The 21,668-nt window shown below is 42.8% G+C and overlaps 1 protein-coding gene across 1 annotated transcript in view; it reads left to right on the forward strand.

Annotated features, from left to right (window-relative positions):
- Positions 1–21,668, forward strand: part of Prune2 (prune homolog 2) — a 255,447-nt gene that overhangs the window by 198,974 nt on the left and 34,805 nt on the right. The window contains exons 10-11 of the mRNA XM_026781692.1: positions 6,460–6,539; positions 16,712–16,912. Coding sequence (XP_026637493.1) covers positions 6,460–6,539; positions 16,712–16,912 — 281 coding nt within the window. The remainder of the gene's footprint in view (positions 1–6,459; positions 6,540–16,711; positions 16,913–21,668) is intronic.

Here is a 21,668-nt window from a genome sequence, read left to right on the forward strand (position 1 = left end):
GCAGCACAGGCAGCACACCGCAGCACAGGCAGCACACTGCAGCACACCGCAGCACACCGCAGCACACCGCAGCACACCACAGCACACGGCAGCACACTGCAGCACACTGCAGCACACCGCAGCACAGGCAGCACACCGCAGCACACGCAGCACAGGCAGCACACCTCAGCACACTGCAGCACAGGCAGCACACCACAGCACACCGCAGCACACCGCAGCACACCGCAGCACAGGCAGCACACCGCAGCACACCGCAGCACACCGCAGCACACCGCAGCAGGGCCCTACTTCTTGTGGGAGTTTCACTCTTCACTGATCCGGCCAGCTGTCTTGCTTTCTAGCATCTGAATTCAAGGTCGCTTTCCTTGTGAACTCTTTGAAACTGTTCTTACACGTGATAAGTGAGCTTTACTGTGTGGCCACTTACAAATGTTTCTCAGGCTTTAGACCGTAGTTTTGTAGTTAATTTTTACATCGATGGCCTGAAGTTAAAGAATAGCCCATACGATACTGACCTTGGGTGTATTTGGATTGGCAGCCGATGTGCTGAGTTTGAGAACATGTAATGTTCTTGCTGAGTGCAGATGTGCCCTTCAGAGAAAGCTATTGTTATAGCCTTCAGATTTCCTGTGTTTTTATCTATTTCTTTTTAAATTAATATGTTCCTAAGATATACATACAAGATTTTCCTCTATGAAATCTACTATATATTTTAGTTTATATTGCATTTGTGTTTTGTATCTTATGAGGCTCTATTGTTAAAGTGTTAATTAACACTAAATTATTGCATCCTCTGAAAAATTATCTCCATTAATACTAAATACTAGCCTTTTAACCATGACAGTGCTTTTCTGCTTAACGGTGTGACAGTGTGTTCAGCTGATATTAATACCTGGCTCTTAGGTGCTTATTTATTTATTTATTTATTTATTTATTCTATTTTTGAGACAAGATCTTGGCTATGACATGGCTGGTCTGAAACTCCATATGTAGACCAGTCTGGCCCCTAACTCATAGACATCCACCTGCCTCTGCCTCCTGGGTGCTGGGACTAAAGGTGTGCGCCATATCATCCAGCTAGGTACTTCTTTGTAAGCAGCATGGTTCCTCGTGGTGTAAGTGAAATTACGTGCTCAGCTCCATCTCAATGATTCAACACAGAAATTATTCTTGAATCATCGCAGTCTTTCATACTCTTTCAAAGTACTTGCATTGCTTCTTTCTTGACAATAACTCATATATAATGTTCCATTAGTGTAGTTAATTTTGGTTTTTCTTTTTGTGTGTGTGTCTCCCCATTGTCTTTTTCCTCAGAGGACTTAGAGTGACTCCCAGTCAGTGCCCCCAAGTGACTTTACACTTTATTCTTCTGGAACTCCAGGTCATATGGCTTCTTTGATCCTGTTTCTTGGTTTGGGTTTCGCCTGTCATTTAGGTCATAGAATGAGGACATGCTTAGCGCATGGCTAGTACTTCAGTTCTTAGAGGTTGCTGTTCGTCTTCTACCCAGGACACCTATCTGACTCTGCGTTTTAGGGCCAGAGAATGCAGACTTCCTCATCTGTTTTTATTAGAGGGAGCTCTTCTCTAATTTTTTATTAGAGCCTTCTGTAGCAGGTTAGGTCTGTGACTTTCTTCCGGCACTGGGAGGCCTAGACTGGCCTGTGTCTAGTCTAGAGATCTTACCCACTCGTTGGCTTTTTAATAACTTCATGATGATACCTAGGAATTCCTCTTGGCAGGGTTTAAGCTTGGAAATGTATTTCATCATTGTCTAGGTATTCAATTTCATATGGTAGTTCTTATGTTTCTGTAGGGTAGCCTCACTTCACCTTCAAGCCATTCTATGGACAGTACACTGCATTTTTTTCTGTCCATCTGTATCAATGATAATATTAATAATGATAATAGTATTATGAGAGGTAAAAAACCAATAACTAATAAAGGAATTGTAGCAATGATATATCAGTTTTTAAAATTATGAGTTCTTTCTTTCTGGAATTTTCCATTTAATATTTTTAAACTAGAATTGTGTATGGTAACAGAAGCCACAGAGATTGTGGCTATGTGGGGGGACATTGAGAAAGCACATATATAGGCCATTACACTCTGCTAGACATAGCTAAGACTTTCTATTCTCTCTTCTTACTTAGCAAAGGCAGAAAAACATAGACGGGGAGACCAAAAGGTCTCTAAATTGAAGTGAAAAGCAATATTTTACTTAATTCACATGATTAATTTATTCTAGGCAATTTAAGTATTGAAGTATATTACTATTATAAACATTCATTTCAAAATAATTTTAATTGAATATACACCAATTAAAAAAATTAAATAAATTGAGTGAATTGAGTAAATATGAAGTAATAGATGATGACCTTTAAAAAAACAAAAGCATAAAGGTATTATTTTAAAACTTCAATTTATGGTATACTTGAAAACCTTTTATGCCTTCCCAAATTCATGTCTTCACTTTTAAAATGTACTCCTACACTTTCACATCGCAGGCAAGATATGTACCGTAGACACAGACTGTGTTGGGAATGTGGAAATTGGAAATCCAAATGAGCAAATAACATTTTGACCACAGTGTGAGCCACATATTCCCTCTGAAGGAATAAAGTTTGGTGTGTATCAGAATGGGCAGGTGAGGGCATGGTCTCACAACAAAACAGAACAGAAAACCATTTCTTGTTCATGTACCCACTGGTCTTTAGCGCATCATCTGCACCGGAAATCTAGCCAGGCGGAACCCTCAAGACCACCAACGCAGGAAGGGTGATACCACATGCTCCAGTTCCTAAGTCTTTTCATTAGCTACAGCGAGTCACATGGTCACTGAAAAGATCAGGAGTGGGGGACAAGTGGTGACATTATTCTCTCACTAAAGAACCCACAGAACAGTCCTGAGGCATCCATCCTCTAGGTGGAGACATGTGGCCAGCTCACCGGGCACACTTCTGCCACCTAGTCTTCTCCCGAGCCTTGCCTGGGCTCTCCTAGGCGGGCTTCTAGGCTCTTACAGCTCGGATTTCCCTCATAACCTCTGAATGCCCATGGGCTTGTCGGTAGTTCTTGACTCCAAACACCCCTGAGCATGGCCTTCAGCTTTTCTCTTTCCCAGACCCTTTCTTCATAGGTCTCCACCCTGTGCTGAGGACAGCTGCTGAGGTCTCAGACTCTGTTCTGGAATGCTGGTGAGCTGGGAGGCAGGCTAGGATCTGCAGATTTGTGCAGCTGTGAAATTACCTCTTACCTGGGTCCATACACAATTCGTAGGAATCTTAGCGATGTTTTGTCCAAACATGTACAACCCATACTTCAGTTAAACCACTGCTTTTGATGTTATTTCTTAACTGTAAGGATGTCTTAAACTCAGAAAGAGGGTTTCATGTATATTGTGTATGTTTATTCTCCATAGTCTGTGATATTGGCTATTTATTGTCTCTATTTAAAACCCTTAAAACTGGCAGCCAGTTTTCTCAGCCAATCAGCTATCAGTGGTTAAGGCAACCACAGCTCAGAACCCTGACCTCACAGCCAGAACTTCTGCAGTTACTTCACCAAATTGCTGGTGACTTGAAGACTTCATAAAACTCACAAAATTTAGGTTGATACTCTTTGTCATGTTTAAAACCCCAACCCTATTTTGAGGCTGAAGCCTGAACTTCTCTGTGCACAGTCAAGCGAGTATTGTGACTTTTGCCTTGAGCTCAGTGTGATGGTCACTCAGAATTTGAAGCTTTTTTGGACATTTAAGATTGGCTCTCAGACAGGAGACTAGAGAAATTATGTGTGTGTTCAACTACTCCTGTCTAACATAGACTTACTGGGTATTTACCCACCTGGGTACTGGAGATACAACAGAGAACAAAGTAGATTTCATTGCTGTTGTCATGAAGCTTCACATGGAGAAAGCATTTAGCCTGGAGAAGAAAATCATGCTGGAGAACTGCCACATTCTTTTCTTATTGGTGAGGAAACAGAAACAAATGATGGTGTGACATGTTTTGTAGCACACAGCAAGTGATTAATTTAGCTGGCTTTGTTTTCAAGTCTTTTGTTGTTTTTGTTTTGTATTGTATTTTCTTTTTCTTTTGTTCTTGAGACTGGATTTCATGGACACACCCATGGCCCCAAACTCTTTTTGTAGCTGAAGTTGGCATTGATCCTCCTGTCTCCACCTCCCAAGTGCAGAGATAACAGTTGTGGGCCACCACACCCAGCTTGATCTAAGTGTTGAGGCTAACCGCTGTTAGCAGCATTTTCCTACATGACAGATAGAGTGACTTAACATTCAGGAGAGCCCCACAGATGACTTGAGACAAGAAGGTCAATGTGTGTGTGTGTGTGTGTGTGTGTGTGTGTGTGTTATATGTCAAACTATGCCATCTTGGTAAATCAGGAATTTATCCCTCTGAATCGCAGGACTTCCAAAATCAGAACCTCAGGGCCAGAGAGAGGGCTTGGTGGTTAAATGGAAGGACTGGAGTTTGGATTCCAGCACCCAGACCAAAGGCTGGGCTAGCATTCCTACCCTTCTGGGGGTAGACAGGAGGAGTGTGAGGCTTTCTGGCTGCCAGAGTTGCTGAAAATCATGCGCTCCAGGCTTAGTGAGGAGCCCTGTCTCAGAGGAACATGGTCTGAGCTCGTGCGTGTGGAGCGAGAGATTGAATGCGGGGTTTCCTACATGCCAGCCAGGGGCTGTCCTGAACGATACCTCCAGCTTTGCTTGCTGTCCATCAGCTCTGGTACAGGGTCAGTTTTCAAGACTGCATAAGGTCAAAGCCACAGATGTTCTACAGAGACACTCCCTAGTTAGTCAGCTTCCCGTTGCTGACAAGACAGTTGAACTTAAAAAGAGGAAGGAATTGTATTTGACTGATAGCATCAGAAGTGTCAGTCTACGATTGCTTGGCCATGCTTCTTTGGAGCCTGGCGTGAGACAGAGTATACACGACAGCAGTGAGTTACAGGGCACAGCCATGGCAGCCAGGAAGCAAAGAGACTCCAGGCAGTGTCCCAACAGCCCCTTCAAGAGCACATTCCCAGTGACATACTTCTCTTCTAGGAGGCCTGTCCCCTAAAGATTCATTCTATACCTCAGGAGTGCCACAGGTGAGAGCAGAGCCTTTAGCATCTGGACCTTTGGGGATGTTTATCAATTCCTGCTGCTGTGTTTTAGAAGGGTCTTTGGAGATAGTGGGGCAGACAGGAGCACTTTTTTTTTTTTCGCAGGGAAGGGGCTACGGAGCTGTGTGGAGCACTGGGCATTGATTTAGCTCCATCTTCCCATTTCCTTGATGGGATGTTACATTCTCAGCATATAGTAGACTGTCAATACATATCTGTTGAAGAGTCAAAGCCAGCATAGTTATCACCAGAGGCATAGGACTTATCATGTCAGGGCTTTGTCGATAACAGTGGACTTAACCTGACTCCTACAGAAGTTGGTCAAACTCCAAATCTTTGGTATAGGGGAAAAAAAGGCTCGTTAAGGGAGAGATAGAGGAAGAAAATAAATTGAGACCTTAAGTACAGAGTTAGCCTATTTAAACTTAGATTTGTGCCTACATCTGAAAATTTACCATAGAGGATTAAAATTTCATGGAAGCCAACAAGAAGATATGTGTGAGACCATGATAGGTGAGCATTTACCAGACAAGGGCCAAAGAATTAAAACTAGAGACATTCAGTCTGCAGCCATCAGCACCCTAGAAGAGCATGCAGATTTGTCAAGTTTTTCTCTACTTTCCCAGGCTCCTCAGCCTTTGTTTTACTGAGGAGGGTGATAGGAGTCGGACTGGGCTCAGCTCTAGGCAGAGGCAAGAGATGGTTAATGGGGGAAACTCATCTTCAGCAACACATAGCCACAGGGAATCTTTAAATATTTAGAAGTGGGCGGGAAGAGTGCCATCCGCTGACTGCTCAGAAGTTAGGTGTGTTGTTATCATCGCTTGTCCTTCAACACGGAGTAAGGTAGGTCGCATAGCCCTAGTTTATAAGCTTAAAAAGTGAGATCAGTGGCGTATCCTGCCCTTGGCAGGTGCAGCTGAGGTATTCAGCACTCATTTATAGACAGGGAGGGTAGATACTGAGCTATGTCTACTGTAGAGCACAGCTCTTGCCTCTCATGTTGAAAAAAATATATATGTCTGATATCCCTTGCCATGAATTAGTGTTTTGCATTTTTCTCTTCCTGAAGCCTTGCTCATTTTGTATTTCTTGTGGGAGCTGGAGAAGTGACTGGGGTTCACAGTCAAGCTGCTCTTAGTGGTGTCACGGAAATTGGCATGTGTGGTTCTCATCCACAGAAACTGTGCTTGGGGCCACTTATTAATGGGCTCTGCACACGTACTGGGCTTACATCAAGCCAGCTGAAATGCCAATCCTCCATTCTGTTAACTGATTTTAAAAGCCAGGTGTGGTGTTTTTATGTTCTCTTTTGCTTCTTTTCAGATCCCCGTCGGAGGATGTGGGAATGGATGTCCCCTTTGAGGAGGGAGTGCTGAGTCCCAGTGCTGCAGACATGAGGCCTGGTGAGAGAAACCGCTGCTCATTCCGCCAACGCTGCTATTCAGCGAGAGGGCGGCTTCCCATGTACTCGTGATGTCAGTGATTAAAGCAAAGGGGGAAAATGTGTAAGAGGGAGGGGTCAGGCTTGGAGCTGACCTCAGGGCTCATGTCACAGTTATGAGCTACAGCAAGTGTCGGGCCTGCCCTTACCTGCCAGTGTTTTCGGTGCCTACAATTGGCTACTGACTATTACAAACCAAACTCTAGGTTGTTTTCAATAACTGAGCACAGCTATATAAATGATTAATGTGGGAAATAGGATATCGAGAATGCTCTGTGTCCTAACCGTAAAATGCCCGACTGGAGCTGAAGGTGTAGCTAAGTCGTAGACTGTTTATCTAGCATATGCAGGGTCCAGTTTGAAACCCAGCACCACAAAACAAAACAAAAACAAAAACAACAAAGTACCTTACTTTATAAGGGTTAAACTCAAGGCAAAAAAGGAATTATAAGCTTTGAATTATCACCTATATAGCTCTCACTTCATATACATATATATGTATGTGTACATATTTATATATACATATATGTATACATATATTTTAAAGTCTATCTCTTGTACTGCACCAAGACCAAAGCCATCCCAAATCCTGACCGTGGATGATGTCATTTGATAAGCCTAAATGAGGTAAAAAGAAAGAACACAATTTTGTTTGTTTGCTACTGTAGTATTTAAAATAAAACTTGAGTCATGTGACCTTTTTAAAAGGGGTTGATACCAAATTTTAAATCCAGGACCATGTATGTTCTGGGTAAGAGCTCTATAAGGAAGCCATATACCAACACACTTATTTTAAAGTGCTCTATAGCCGACAGTAACCACTAAATGTCTCCATCACTCTTCAAAAGTTGAAGTATAATTTCAAATAATAAAAGTGTTCAGGCTATTGAAGTATGATTAATAAAAACTCAGGAACAGCTATTGGGGTTCAACCTGAAGGTCAGAAAAGCAAAACAGCCAGCCACTGGCTCTTACCTCTGCCTCAGTCCAAAATGGGGATCCTGCCTCCAGGAATCTCAGAATGAGACTGAGACTGAGAGCTGTCTCCTTCTGTTTCACAATCCTCTCTAGGGCTCGGATTGAAGGCATGCACCACCCGGTTTCTATGGCAAACTAATGTGGCTACTGGGATTAAAGGTGTGTGTCATTACTGCCTGGTCTGTAAGGCTGACCAGTGGGGTTGTTTTACTCTCATATCTTCAGACAAGCTTCATTTATTAAACCACAAATGAAATGCCACTACAGGCTATGGTTAGTAGCAGTTAACTACATATGGCTATTTAAATTAATTAAAAAATAAGAATTTTAAATTTCATCCTTCAATTAACACTAGTGTCATTTTAAATGCTCAATAGCCATATGTAGAACAGTCAGCACAAAAATTCTTTTGGCTCTGAGAATGCCTGTCACATAGAGCCTGCTGTTTTTCAAATGTCTCAAGGGAAACATTTTTCAAGTGATGTATTAAGACATTTGTAGTAGGAGACTGCTTTTTCATTTCCCGGCTGCCCAGACTCCCGAAATAAACACATAGAAACTGTATTAATTAAGTCACGGCTTGGCCTATTAGCTCTAACTTCTTAATGGCTAGCTTTATATCTTAATTTAACCCATTTTCATTATTTTATATTTTATCACGAGACTCGTGGCCTACCTGCCGGTAAGGTTCCATCCAGCATGTCTGTCTCCGGGAGCAGCTCTATGGCTTCTCCCTGGCTCTGCTTCCTTTCTCCCAGCATTCAGTGTAGTTTTCCCCACCTAGTTCTACTTTACCCTAACAGGCCAAACCCGTTTCTTTATTAACCAATGGTATTCACAGCATACAGAAGGGAATCCCACATTAGACATTCCATGGTGCATGGTATGTATAGCATGGGTGACAGTCTATGTAGAAAAGCAAAAAGCAATGCTGTAATAGCATATCGAAGGAACAGTAACATTCTTTAGGACAAGGACAGAGTTGAGGGGCATACCAGATGCCTTCTGGATACTTTGTGTAAGGAAGCCCACCATTCTGGTTTTGGATGGGGCTAGGAAACAGTTCTCCTACTGTACTGACACACAGAACAAACACTCCTGCCAACATATATGCCAGGATTTTTGCACTAACGCCCTCTGGATATCCTATGATTCCATGCTAGCACATCTGTCTCAACAGACCTACTTCCTACAGGTTAAGGGCTTAGTCCCACAAGTCAGTTCCCATGTAGTCACCAATTTCAGTCTCAGGTTAGACCTGTGCTCTGACCAATTGGCTATAAAGTGAGCTTTAACAGTCCCCTCCCTCCTCAATAATTCGTTAGGACAGCTTGTATAACTCATAGAGACATGCTACTTTTTCCTAGTGTCTTAATACAGATGGTATTATAAATTAGGCCACAGATATCTGGTTTAATGATAAGGTACACAGCATGGATATTGATCAGTTCAGACTCTGAAATTGGAAGCGTAACATTGCAAACTGTAGTTCTAAAGGTTCAGATGGGTCTGAGTGGGTCCCCCAAATAGTGTGTAGGGTAACGGGGAGGCTGAAAAGAGAGATTTTAAAAGTTACAAGAAAAGAATGATAATTGGTGCAGAAAAGTTACCCCAATGCTAGGATGCCCATCATTAAATCACACACAATTTGTCAATTTTATATTCATTTAGTCCCTTACAGCTGGAATAACTCATTCCCAGGAAGGTTTGTCCCTCAAAGGAGAGAAGATGTGACAGATCCACACTAAGTAACAAAGTTGCAGTCAGGGATAGGGCAGAAGCAATAACTTGAAACCATTTCTCAGTTAAGATTATTGTAACCACCATGGGATTATTACCTTGGGCAAAGAAGTAACTAAGCAATGAATTATATATAGTATTAAAACTCTTTTTAAAATACCAATAACAATAGAACTAGATTCTAGCCATTTGGAACCAGATCCAAACACCCCTTTAACAGTTCTCCTGGGCTAGGTTCAGGGCCACTTAAAGCATCAATTTTGGGTAACTTTTTCTAAGTAGGTGCCTTAATTAGGGCTTCTATTTTTTGTGACAAAATACCGTGACTAGCTAGGAATTGTGGCGCACACCTTTAATCCCAGTGCTTGGGAGGCAGAAACAGGCCAGCCTGGTCTACAGAGCGAGTTCCAGGACCTCCAGGGCTACAGAAAGAGATGCTATCACAAAAACAAACAAGCAACAACAACAACATGACCAAAACAACTTCAGGAGGAAGGATTTATTCAGGCTTGCAACTCTCAGGTCACAGTCCAGCATCCCAGGAAATCTGTGAGAGGAACTCAAGCCGCAACTGCAACCTGGAGGCAGGAACTGAAGAAGAGGCCATGGGGAAATGCTGCTAGTTTTGCTTCCACAGTTTGTTCCGCCTGCTTTCTTACACATCTAGGACCAGTTATCTGGGGGTGGGGGGAGGGCACACCTTCCACAACAGGCTGGGCCTTCCCACATCAGTCATGATTGACAGAGCTGTCTGTCCCTCCAGGTCCTACAGCCATTCAGTCCCCCCAAAACACATGGAGGCCTACATTAGTTATAAACTGGTTGCCCTATTAGCTCAGGCTTCTTATTAACTAACTCTTACATCTTAACCCAAAATTCTTGTCTGTGTTAGCCATGCAGCTTGGTACCTTTTATCAGTGAGACATTTTCATCTTGCTTCCTCTGTGTCTGGGTGACGACTGCAGACTGAGCCTTTCCTCTTCCCAGAATTCTCCTATTCTGGTCGCCCTGCCTATACTTCCTGCCTGGCTACTGACCAATCAGCATTTTATTAAATCAATACAAGTGACAAATCTTAACAGGGTACAAGAACTTTGTCCCACAGCAAGTCACTAATTAAGAAAAATATCACACAGGTTTGCCTAAAAGTCAATCTGGTAGAGATATTTTTTTCAACAATGATTCATCTGTGTCAGGTTGACATAAAAACTAGCAAGAACAGTGGTCAATAAATGATTTTTTCAGGTGTATATGAACAGCAATCTGTTTTAATAGCAGTGCCTCCTTGAGAAGCAAACAGAATAGCAAGCGCCAAGTGTTTTGGTAAGTCTGTTTTCCACATTAAGGACGTTTCAGTGTTTACCAGCTATTTACATTTTACTATTGTCCACCACTTAAGGTGTGTTGCATGAAGTTAAACAATGCCTCCATGTGACAATTATACTCACCAACCCCAAAGAAGGGACATTCAGTAAGTACATGCTTGCATCACTACAATCCTGAGTCCTCCCACCTGTCCCTTAAGAGTGGAATGCTAGTAGAGTTAATACCGGAGGAGGGTCACACAGTCTGCTGCATTCAGAGGTGGTTCAGTCATTTGAGGGGAAGTTAGGGCAAAAGATTGCTTCTGCAGACTCGTCAGTCCTGAGCTAACCAGAGGCCTTTAAGGTCACCATAGAAAACTAGGGTTTGGGTGACACTACCCACAGAGATGACCTCTTGTGGTTGACTCAGTTAAAGTGTACGTATCCATGTCATAACTGAAGAATGGTTTCTTTCTGTGGCAGATTAAGATCATCCTTAAGTTCTTGATATGCATATTTAATGGTGATTATGGTGTCATATGTAAATATAAGATATGTTTAAGACAATGAAGAATTTGATTTATGGTCTATGAATCACAAATGCCCTGGGGAAGAAGGGAAGGGGTTGATTTCCTCTGGAGGTTTATGAGCCGATTAGCCTGAACTTTAGCGGTCCATAACTTCAGTAGCTTGCTCCTTGAGTATTGTTAGCAAGAGTTTGGGACAGTGATTCCGCTAAGGCAGTTAATCCATATGGGTTTTTCTCGGTCTGGGAGTGCTATTTAACTAAAGTGCTTAATTTTTTCAGCAGATGAGCTCAGAAAGTAGAATTCAGTCAACTATTGACTATGTCTGTTAGAAGATTAAGGCCAGAGTTTTATAAGAATGTTTACTTAGCAAGCTGTGGTCCTCAGCGGGCATGTGAGGCCACTGAGTAACTTAGGATGTGTGCCAGTCAAGCTTTGGGGGCAAGAGAGTGGGATTTTGTTTAGCAAACTTCAGGCTTATGTTTGAATATCTGTTTGGCCTTTAGTTAGCACTTAGTCCTCAGATATCTGTGCTAAAGTCACTCCAAGGCCCAAATGCAATACATCGCTTTGCCCTGTCTTCATCAAGTAAGTAAACTGAGTGATACAGTTCCCCAAAGCAAGGCTGTTGTGTCATCATTGAAAGCTCAAACTGTCAAGCAATCCAATTGTTTGTCTCAACACCAGGGATTCATCAGCGACAGCATGTAGTTCAACCTTTATCTGAGACAGATATGTGAAGGTTTTAACATTATCGTATTAAACCTGGCTTTTAAAAAGGTTATTGAGTCAGACAGAGTGATTTCTTGTTGGGGGACAGAGAGTATTGGCAGCTGAACCTGGGGCTTCATTCATGCTAGCCAAGCACCATGCCACTGAGATACATCCCTCAACCTCTACAGTCAGATCTTTGACAGTGCTCAAGTTTCATATCTTAGCAAGGAAGCTCAGGGAAGGGTCAGCAGTGGGGAAGAAGGGCACTTGAGAGAGTGTGCTTGCTGCTTAAGTTGCTTGTTTTTATAATTCTGTACTAATTGAGTACATGGAAAACTCATCCTGGAATAGCCAAAGCTTCAAAGAAGGCATTCTAGTTTCAAACCATCAAGAGGAATTTTAATCTGTTCAAGTCAGAAATCTTCAAGATGAGGACCCACGGCTTAGCTGTAAGAGAACCTGTATTTCTGGACTAGTGACTGCTCGGTAGCCTTCTTAGGGTAGCAGTTGCCCATCCTGTTTGCTTCCTGTGGCTGTGATAAACACCTTGTATGAAAGCTACTTGGCGAGGAGGAGGTTTATTTGGCTTACACTTTCGGGTCACTCACATCATGAAGGGGAGTTAGGACAGGAGCCCAAGTACAAACCGAAAGAGTCTCATGAGGAATGTTGCTTACTGGATTGCTGCCTTGGTGCATGTTACATAGCTTTCTTATATATAGCCTAAGAATCCCTGCCTCAGAAGGGTCCACAGTGCGCTGAGCCCTCCTACATCAAGAAAATGCCCCACAGCCATGCCCACAGACCTGTTTATCAGGATAACCTCACAATTAAGACTCCCTCAGAGAGGATAACAGGCTGATAGGTGAAGCTAAGAGATTCTGTTCCTTGTCAGCTTGATGCTCAAATACACTTTAAGCCATACCCATTTCCTTTCTTATTTAACCCAAGACCTCATGTTAATACCAAAATATAAAATATAGTACAACTCTAAAAGTCCCACAGTCATTAACATTGTCAACACTTTAAAGAAAGTCTTTTAAATTTTTTTTAAAAAAATGTTTTTTTTTAAAGCCAACATATTTTAACTGTGGGCTCCTGTAAAGTTAAACAAACAAGCAAATAAATAAATTATAACCCTTTCTGCCTTCAAAATCATGCCATGTGCTGCCTGCCACTCTCAACATACTTCCAAATTAGACTTCTAGCTTGAGATGCAACTCTGAACCCACCAGACCACATCTGGGTGCTGATGTGGAGGCAATACTTTCTGGAAGATTTCACTTTAATGACGATAGACTTTTTGGTGCCAGGTTCTGGAAGAGTTCGGAAGTTGGCAAAAGCCACTGAATGCTATGAGCAGAGCTTGAAGACCATTTTGAGTAGGAGCCTGGAAGACAGCAGTGTTGAGACTGATGGGAAGGGTGGAGGCCAGGCTCAAGAGGTTTCAAGTGGGGGAGCAAGGACTTTATTAGCAACTGCACTGTTTTCCAAAAGGATCTGGCTTTTGCATGAGGACAAATGAAAAAGTAATGGCTACTTTCTTTGGTGGAAGAAATGTTCTGAAATAACAGCGGCTGAGGCCTTGTTACTTATTGATTATTCTTATGCAGATCTACAGTGGGAAAAAAGCAGGTGGTGCAGAAAGAAAGAACACTAGGAAGCTTGATACTTCCCCCAAGATAGTGCGGAAGGGCCTGTATTTGCTAAAGAGATAAAGGCTGCTAAGGAGAGGCTTCCTGCTCAGCACCGAGACAATAGAAAGGCTACCCTTGGGGCAAGACCCCACACCTGGTGCCAACTTCTGTGTTAGTTTCTCTTCTTGTTGCTGCTGCTCTGATAAAATAATGTGACCAAACCATTCCAGAGGACTCTGTGTTCAGGAGGTGGGGAAGGCATAGCCGTAGGAACAAGAAGCTGAGAGATCAATATCTCCACCAACCACATAAGAAGCAGAAAAAGAATAAGAAATGGGGCAAGGCTACCAGCCCCCAAAACCTACCTCCAGAGAAGTACTTCTTCCAGCGAGGCTGCACCTTCTAAAGCTTTTGAAATCTACCCCAAACAGTACCACCCCAAGTGCCCAAATACATGAGCCAGCAGGGGCACTTATCATTCAAACCGCAACAGTAACTCAATGTGAAAGTTACCTTTCTGGGACTGTAGAGATGACTGGGTGGTGCTGAGGACTGGCTGCTCTTCCAGAGTGATGTGGGAGTCCCCTCTGTATGCTGTGATTAGCATTAATGAATAAAGAAACTGCCTTGGCCTGTTGATAGGGCAGAACTGAGGTAGGTGGGAAGGATGGAACTGAATGCTGGGAGGAAAAAGAGTGGAGTCAGAGAGACTCCATGGATCTACCGGAGACAGATACTGGGAATTTTACCTGGTAAGCCACTGCCACATGGCAATATACAGATCCATAGAAATGGATTAAATTAAGATGTAAGAATTAACCAATAAGAAACTAGAGCTAATGGGCCAAGCAGTGATTTAATTAATACAGTTTCTGTGTGGTTATTTCGGGTTAAGTTTGCCAGGCTGCCGGGACGAACAAGTGTCCCCTTCTGTAACACCAGAGGATCCAGGTTCGGCTGCCAGCACCCACACAGCAACTCACAACCACAACTCCTGTTCGAAGAGATCCAAGGCATCAGAGGGTACTGTACAAACATGGTGTACCCATATACATACAGACAAAAAGCATTCATATACATTGTATAAAATAAATATTTTTAAAAATTTCCTCTTTGTAAAATTCCAAATTCCCACCACATGCGGGGGTGCCTGCACTAGGTACCTAGCCAACAGGCAACAACCCAAATAAAGTTTTGGAACCTTAACCAAAGAGATAGGAGGTTTGGTAGCAGAAGGGAATCAATCATGTGATGTAAAGTTACCAGGGAACTGATACAAAACAAAAGACCTCGGGGCATGTTATGACCTTGGCAGCTCAGGAGGGGGGGGGGGATGAGGGGGGCGTGTGAACCACTTCAAACTCCATCTGACACCATGTAATTAATGCCAATCAAGGCAAAATCAGAAACTGTAAAAGCAAATAACTTTATCTGGTGTCTTGGGAATGACGTGTTTGGAAAACAAGAGGACAGAGTGTTCCACAGAAGCTCAGATGGTACAGGGGTACTGAAAGGCAGAAGCTGTAGACAATGGACATTCTAAAGTTACATTCAAAGGAAGAGGATCGGCATAGGAAAGGCCATCACCTTAGCCTATCCACCGTCAGAGTATGTGCGCCAGATGGCTGGGCCTAAGTACAAGTAAAATGTTCTCCGGCCATTTTGTGACAGTTGAGACTACTGCATTCATTCAAGGATGTTAGGGGCATTTTCAGACTTGGTTGGATTTAAAAGTTCACATTCCTGCACCCCGTTCATTTGCTTGAATGGACTAATAGCATGTGAACACCCTACAATGCCCTCACAACTCCGTTTTGACATGTTCTGTAGATGTTTTGATGTTCGTGCTTTTTGTTCTGAAGGCAGGGAGGAAAGAAGGACCCCACCCCCTCCTAGTACTCTAATGTCCTGACCAAAGTGTCAGTCAGCAGACGGGACTCAAGAGTTCTGTGATCGTTCTGGTTTTTGTTTGTTTGTTTGTTTGTTCTTGTTTTGTTTTTTTTTTGTGTGTGGTGAAGAGGATGGAATCAAGGGCACCATGTACAATAGATAGTACATGGTTCTGCAGAACCCAGCAGAGATGTTCAGAATCAGTCCTTAAAATCAGTATAATCCAAATAGGGATTACAAATGAAAAGGAATGCCAGGGAAAATCCAAGGAATTTAGGAGCCAGAATGATTGGGACCAGAGATAAAGACCAACTATTTCTTCTTTGATCACAATAGATATCTCTTTCTGTGTTTGGTTCAGATAAGCTTGTACAAAAAAGACTGGCTCAACTCTGTTTTGAGCCAATAAAAGCTCATGAGCAGAGACACACACGCTGCTAAGAGAGGGTGGGAGCTGCCTCTGTCAGCCTTAGCCTAGGTCATTGTGAATGTTATAGACAGTAATGTAGGGTGATATTGGCTTATGCGGTGACTTCCTTGGTGAGTCCAAAGAATCTAACTAATGGGCTTAAGGCTTTAAAAAATTTAAAACAGTAAAGTTTATTGAAGATAAGGTAGTTGTTTTGGCATTTTCTGAGAATTTAGTAGATCAATGTTCTTAACCTCCATTCTACAGTAGTAACATCTACAAGAACCATAAGAAAATATATATGCTTAACTGTTTTGGTGTACAATAAACTCCATAAAATTTAGCTTAGTATTCTAGCATACTGACTTCTAAAACCTAAACAGAGAAACAAAACAAGGAATAAAACCAAAGTTCCTACCCAGATAGCAGCATCTCCCAAGTCCTGCTTTCATACGGATGAGATGCTGAATGGAAGCCAACACTGAGGGATGCTTTCTAGAAGAGAGTCCAGGAGGAGGGTGCTTGAGAGATGGCTCAGCAGTTGAAGGACTTCCAGCTTATCGAGAGAGCCAGAGTTTAAGTCCTAGCATCTATGTTGGGTGGCTTATAACCACCTGTAATTCCAGCTCCAGGGAGGCCTGAGGCCATCTTCTGGCACCTGCACATGTAATATACATATCATACACATCAACTTAGAAAAAGTATCCAAATGGCTCATGCCTATATCCCAGAACTGGAGGGTGAGGTTGCAAGTTCAAGGCCAGCCTGAGCTACCTGTGAGATTCTGTCTTAGAAAACAAACAAGGAAGGAAGGACATAAGGGATATATTGGGGTAGGGTCTAAATCCCTTGTTAGGATTTTTTTCCCTTGAGGTCCAGTTCCCCTCTTGAGAACCACGTGTGTGATCTAATGTTGCTATTACTTTCTTCTTTAGAACCTCCAAATTCCCTGGATCTCAATGGCAGTCACTCTCGGAGAATCAAGCTCACAGCCCCAAATATCAACCTTTCTCTGGACCAAAGTGAAGGATCAATTCTCTCTGATGATAACCTGGACAGTCCAGATGAGATTGACATCAATGTGGATGACCTCGATACCCCCGATGAAGCAGATTCTTTTGAGTACACTGGCCATGGTAAGTTGCTGAGGTAATGAGGCCAAAATTATGTAAATAAACAGTTGTCTTTGTAACATTACGAACAAATCTTTCATTTTTGTGCAAGTGGCTACTTTCCGTTACTCTCAAGCCTCTTTTGAACCTTGCTCTGGGATGTCCATGCTTGGCAGTTTAGAGTATGATGGAGTAGGTTGGGTCCCCAGAGGGTACTCGTCGGCAACTCTTACCCATTTGTGAAATCCCTACACTATGCCCTGCACTGTTATAGGAAAACTGGAGCCGTGTGGACAAAGAAAGAGACTTGGAATCTGGAACGCCAAATTTAAAGAGAAGGAATCAGTAACCTATTCCTTTATATACACTCTCGCTGTCTAAATTGCTCACTCCCTTAGACCCTTCCATGGCCAGTTACATCTCTCCACAGGTGCCACCTCCTCCTCAGCCTTCCAAGGCCTTCCAAGACTCATGCTGTGACAGATGTGCCCTACCTGTGTACCCCCAGCTCCTCACATTCCATGCCAGAGTTCCTTTACTGTCTGCATATCCCTTGTTAAAACTGTTATTTTGTGATTTGCCTGCTTATCTGACTGAGATGCTTGCTGGATTATCCCCCACTAGAATGAATGCATGCTTCCTCAGGGAAGAGACTCCCTGGTGTTTGATGCTCTATCTTCAAACCAAAAGAAGAAAGAAGGGATGGTGTGAGCTGATGGAGGTAAAAACAAGGCAATGAAAGGTTGCCAGATTCGGGACCATCAGCCATGCTAGACAGACGTGCTAGTCTCCTGCAAATCCCTTCTCCTGCTTGGTGACACTTAGCTTGTTCAGAAATGCAGACAAATACAGAGCCCTCGCTTCCTCTGGCAGCACTGCCGTTTTAGTTCCACTTAGAGCCAGGAACTTTTCCTGGAATTATAGTTGAAAGTCAAAGTGAGACTTTTGGCTCTAACTACTACTCCTTGTTGAAAAAGCTCTTCTGGTCTTACAAAGAGACACTGTGGTTAAAGGATGCTCAAGCTTTTAGACACAGGAAATCCCATTCACGGGAGAATATGGTTGGGAAATCCGCCAGTTAGCTGATTAAGTCATCCCAATGTCATTGAGCCATGGGGAAAACATCCAGAACCTTTGTAGATTGACATAGGTTAAGTTTTTGTTCCCTCAAGTTATAAAAAAGAAGAAGAATGGTAGAAGTAGGTCCAGGACTATTGCCATCTTGTTGTGCATACATCGAGTTATGCTACATTTTTGTCCACTCATGGGTTTCTGTAGTGTTCTTCACACACGTGACCTGCAGTGGACAGGTTCCCAGACCCCAGACAGACACCGCTATCTAAGGCTGTTCAAGTCCCTTACATGTATATGCATTTGCATGTAACCCACATACCTCCTCCACATACTTTAAAGCATTTCTAGACTAATCACAGTATCTAATATGACATAAACGTATATTTTAGGGAATAATGAAAATGAAAGGCTTCTGTGCATATTCAATACAAACGCAAGTTTCCCCCATGTACCTTCTACCTGCAGACGGTTGAATCTACTGATGTTGGGAGCTGATTGTAATAATCCGGATATTTGATCTGACCATTAAAAATACACAAACATAAAGTAAAAGAACATCTCGAATTGGTATCTTTCCCTGCCACCCCACAGTCATCCCACCTGCTCTCACCCCTCCATCTAGTCCCATTGCCCCCTGTGGTCCCAGCTCTTCTCAGGCTAATATACTGACTTGAAACCACACTGAGGACGGCTGGCCCCTCCCTCCCCTTGCCTTTTGCTCTGCTGTCTCTAGGGAGAGCTTTGTCACACCGCCTCTGAGCCTCTTATTTATAAATAGTAAATCTGTCAAGCCAAGTGGTGGTGTCGGAGCAGGCCGGTAATTAAGGCTGCCACTTGCTGACATGGCTCTTTTTAGATAGTTGATATAGTCATGTGGGAAGAGGCAGCTTAATGACCTCAGTTATTCTAGGTCTTACTCAGAGAGCCAGATTTTAATGTCTGTTGAATTCTAAAATTCATTTTGATCTCAAGCAAAAGGTGCGTGTATCCAAGCACTTACACAAACAAATAAGGAAGCCAAAGCAGAAACTATGAGAAACACAGAGTTTGTGTGAGTAGCTATATTCTGTACAGCAGACATGGATAACCACTGCAGAGGAAAATAAGAATAGAAATACATTTTAGACCTAGTGTATGAAGTAAGTGCTTACAATGTTCGTGTCTTGAGAGTTTTTCAAGGAAGAATGTTGAGGCCAGCATATCATACATCCTAAAGGAGGGTGTTTGTTTTTTTAATTCCTCCTGGGTTTGGGTTTACTTTTGTTTTATTTTGTTTTTCAAGAAAAGGCCAAGTGATAGGATAACAGGTAAATTGCCAGTCTGCCTGTCAGATACTTTGAGTACAGGTTTTCAAAATTGGTCGTAATTTTGTTTGTTTGTTTTTGTTTTTTGAGACAGGGTTTCTTTGTAGCTTTAGAGCCCGTCCTGGATCTAGCTCTTGTAGACCAGGCTGGCCTCGAACTCACAGAGATCTGCCTGCCTCTGCCTCCCAAGTGCTGGGATTAAAGGCATACGCAACCACCGCCTGGCTAAAATTGGTCATATTTTATGTTACTGAAAGGACACTTTTGTAGTTTTTACTGGAATGTGTAGCATCTATTCCAAGTATTGTAGGATAATTATTGTAGGCCTCGTGTCTACTCTGTAAAACAGAGTGTTTTCCCACACTGTAGCTGAGAACACAGAGACACAGAGAGGTTGCACAATCACCTAAAGTTGTACATCTGTAAAGGGCTGCAACAACATTCAAACCAAGCCTTGCGTTAACTTCCTGCTCCTGCCGCTTCCCTGCCGGATAGGTTGAGGAGTAAAAAGGGAGGGCACTTTTTCCTAAACTGAGCCTGTGTACAGGAAAGCAAGGGTGAAAACTCACGCGTGTTTTAGTGAGGGTTTCTATTGCTGTGAAGAGACGCCGTGGTCGGTGCAACTCTTACAAAGGACAAACGTTTAATGGGGTGGCATACAGTTTCAGAGGTTTAGGTTTAGTTAGTGTGACGTGGTGGCTTCAGGGAGACATGGTGCTGGAAAAGGAGTTGAGAGTCCTACATTTTGACCCTCAAGCAACAGGAAGTGGTCTGGACACTGAGCATAACTTGAGCATACATGAGAACTCAAAGCCCACCCCCACAATGACACTTCCTCCAATGATTCCATACCTACTATAATAAAGTCACACCTCTGAATAGTGCCACTCCCTAGAGCTTATGGGGGCCAATTGCATTAAAGCTACCACAACATGTGTACTTCCATAGGTCACATTGTTGATTTGAGAACCTGTCCTTTACAGCCTCAAGGATTTTTACACCCATTCCCTTTTTTTTTATTTAGTAACTGATGGCCAAATACTTTTCCAGGGAATTTGCCTAACATTGCCAGTTTGCTTATGGAAAAACAATTTACTCTCTCTATCAAAAGATGCAACTTGTTCCCCTGCAATCAGTTTTCATTTATAGCTGTGTCCAAACAGTTGGGAAATATAATTAAGGCTTGATTTTTGTGCCAACAAAATCAGAATTACATGGATAATGAAGGGCTTGGGGGCTAGTCATTCATATGAAGGGCAATCTTGATTTTGCTTTCATTGCTTCATGATACCAACCATAGAAACAAAATACTCAGAGAAGGAAATGATGGCCTCTTTCTGTTTTCCAAACCAACCGTAACTTTTCTCACATCTAGAGCTAACTCAGGCATGATGAAGTCTCTTTATCATGGGCATGGAAAGACAGAAAAGGATTTGACCTATGTGCTTCTGATAAGATAATACCGTCAAAGGCAACGTGTCTATGCTTTTAGACTGTCAGGGTCCCCAAGTGATGTTTAGTGACCCCACCTAAGAAGCTTTTCTAATGCTGATGACAGTATTCTGGCTGACAGGCACGCCGGCACCCTCTCAATCGGTCAGAGTCACGCCTTTCAGCATCCCTTCTCCGCACCAACAAGCAGCCAGCTTTATGAAGTCAAGCTCTTGTTTCCGTGCTCAGCGTGCAAGTGATGACATGTTAAGCTTGTATGTCTGAAACAATATTTTTTCCTGGGTCTTCTCCATAAGAGCAATATGCACTCTTAACTGCCCAACCATCTCTCTAGCCCCTATACTGAGATTTTACACTCAAATTAAGTTCCTGTCTGTTGTTTATCACCAGGGGGACTTTAACCTCTGAAGCTATGTACTGGATGTCTTTGCTAAAACCAGAAAATGTCAGGCATCTTACTTTCTGACAGCTTTCCTGTCATCTGTGAGGTGTCATGATGTAGAAAGCCAGCCAGCTTTCCCAGGTGTGTGCTCCCATGGGAAGACCATGCTGAGCCCACACACTGTGGTCAGAGCATTCAAGAGTGCCTATGTTAAGTCATCTCAGGAAGCCAGGAGGAAAAGGTGAGGTTGACGCCTCCCTTGTGAAGATCTAACTGTCTGAGGAAAAGTTCTTAGTGAGGAGGAGAAGATGATGCTGAGGACTGATGTGGAGGACCTGGGGGAGAGTTAGATAAGCTCTGAACACATCTGCAGTAGCTGGGAAATAAAGATAGGGCTTATAAAGTTATAACAGAATTATTAAGATCAGGAAGGTACTGCTAGCTCAGTGTGCTAAAGAGAGCATCTTTACTGCCCACTGACTTGTGTTATCGGTTTCATGACACAAGTCATTAAAGTGATCTGAAGATTGTTCTTCTCCTTCCCTCCATCCCTCCCTCCCTCTCTTTT

Source organism: Microtus ochrogaster, chromosome 8 (genome assembly GCF_000317375.1).
Source record: "Microtus ochrogaster isolate Prairie Vole_2 chromosome 8, MicOch1.0, whole genome shotgun sequence".
NCBI lineage: Eukaryota > Metazoa > Chordata > Mammalia > Rodentia > Cricetidae > Microtus > Microtus ochrogaster.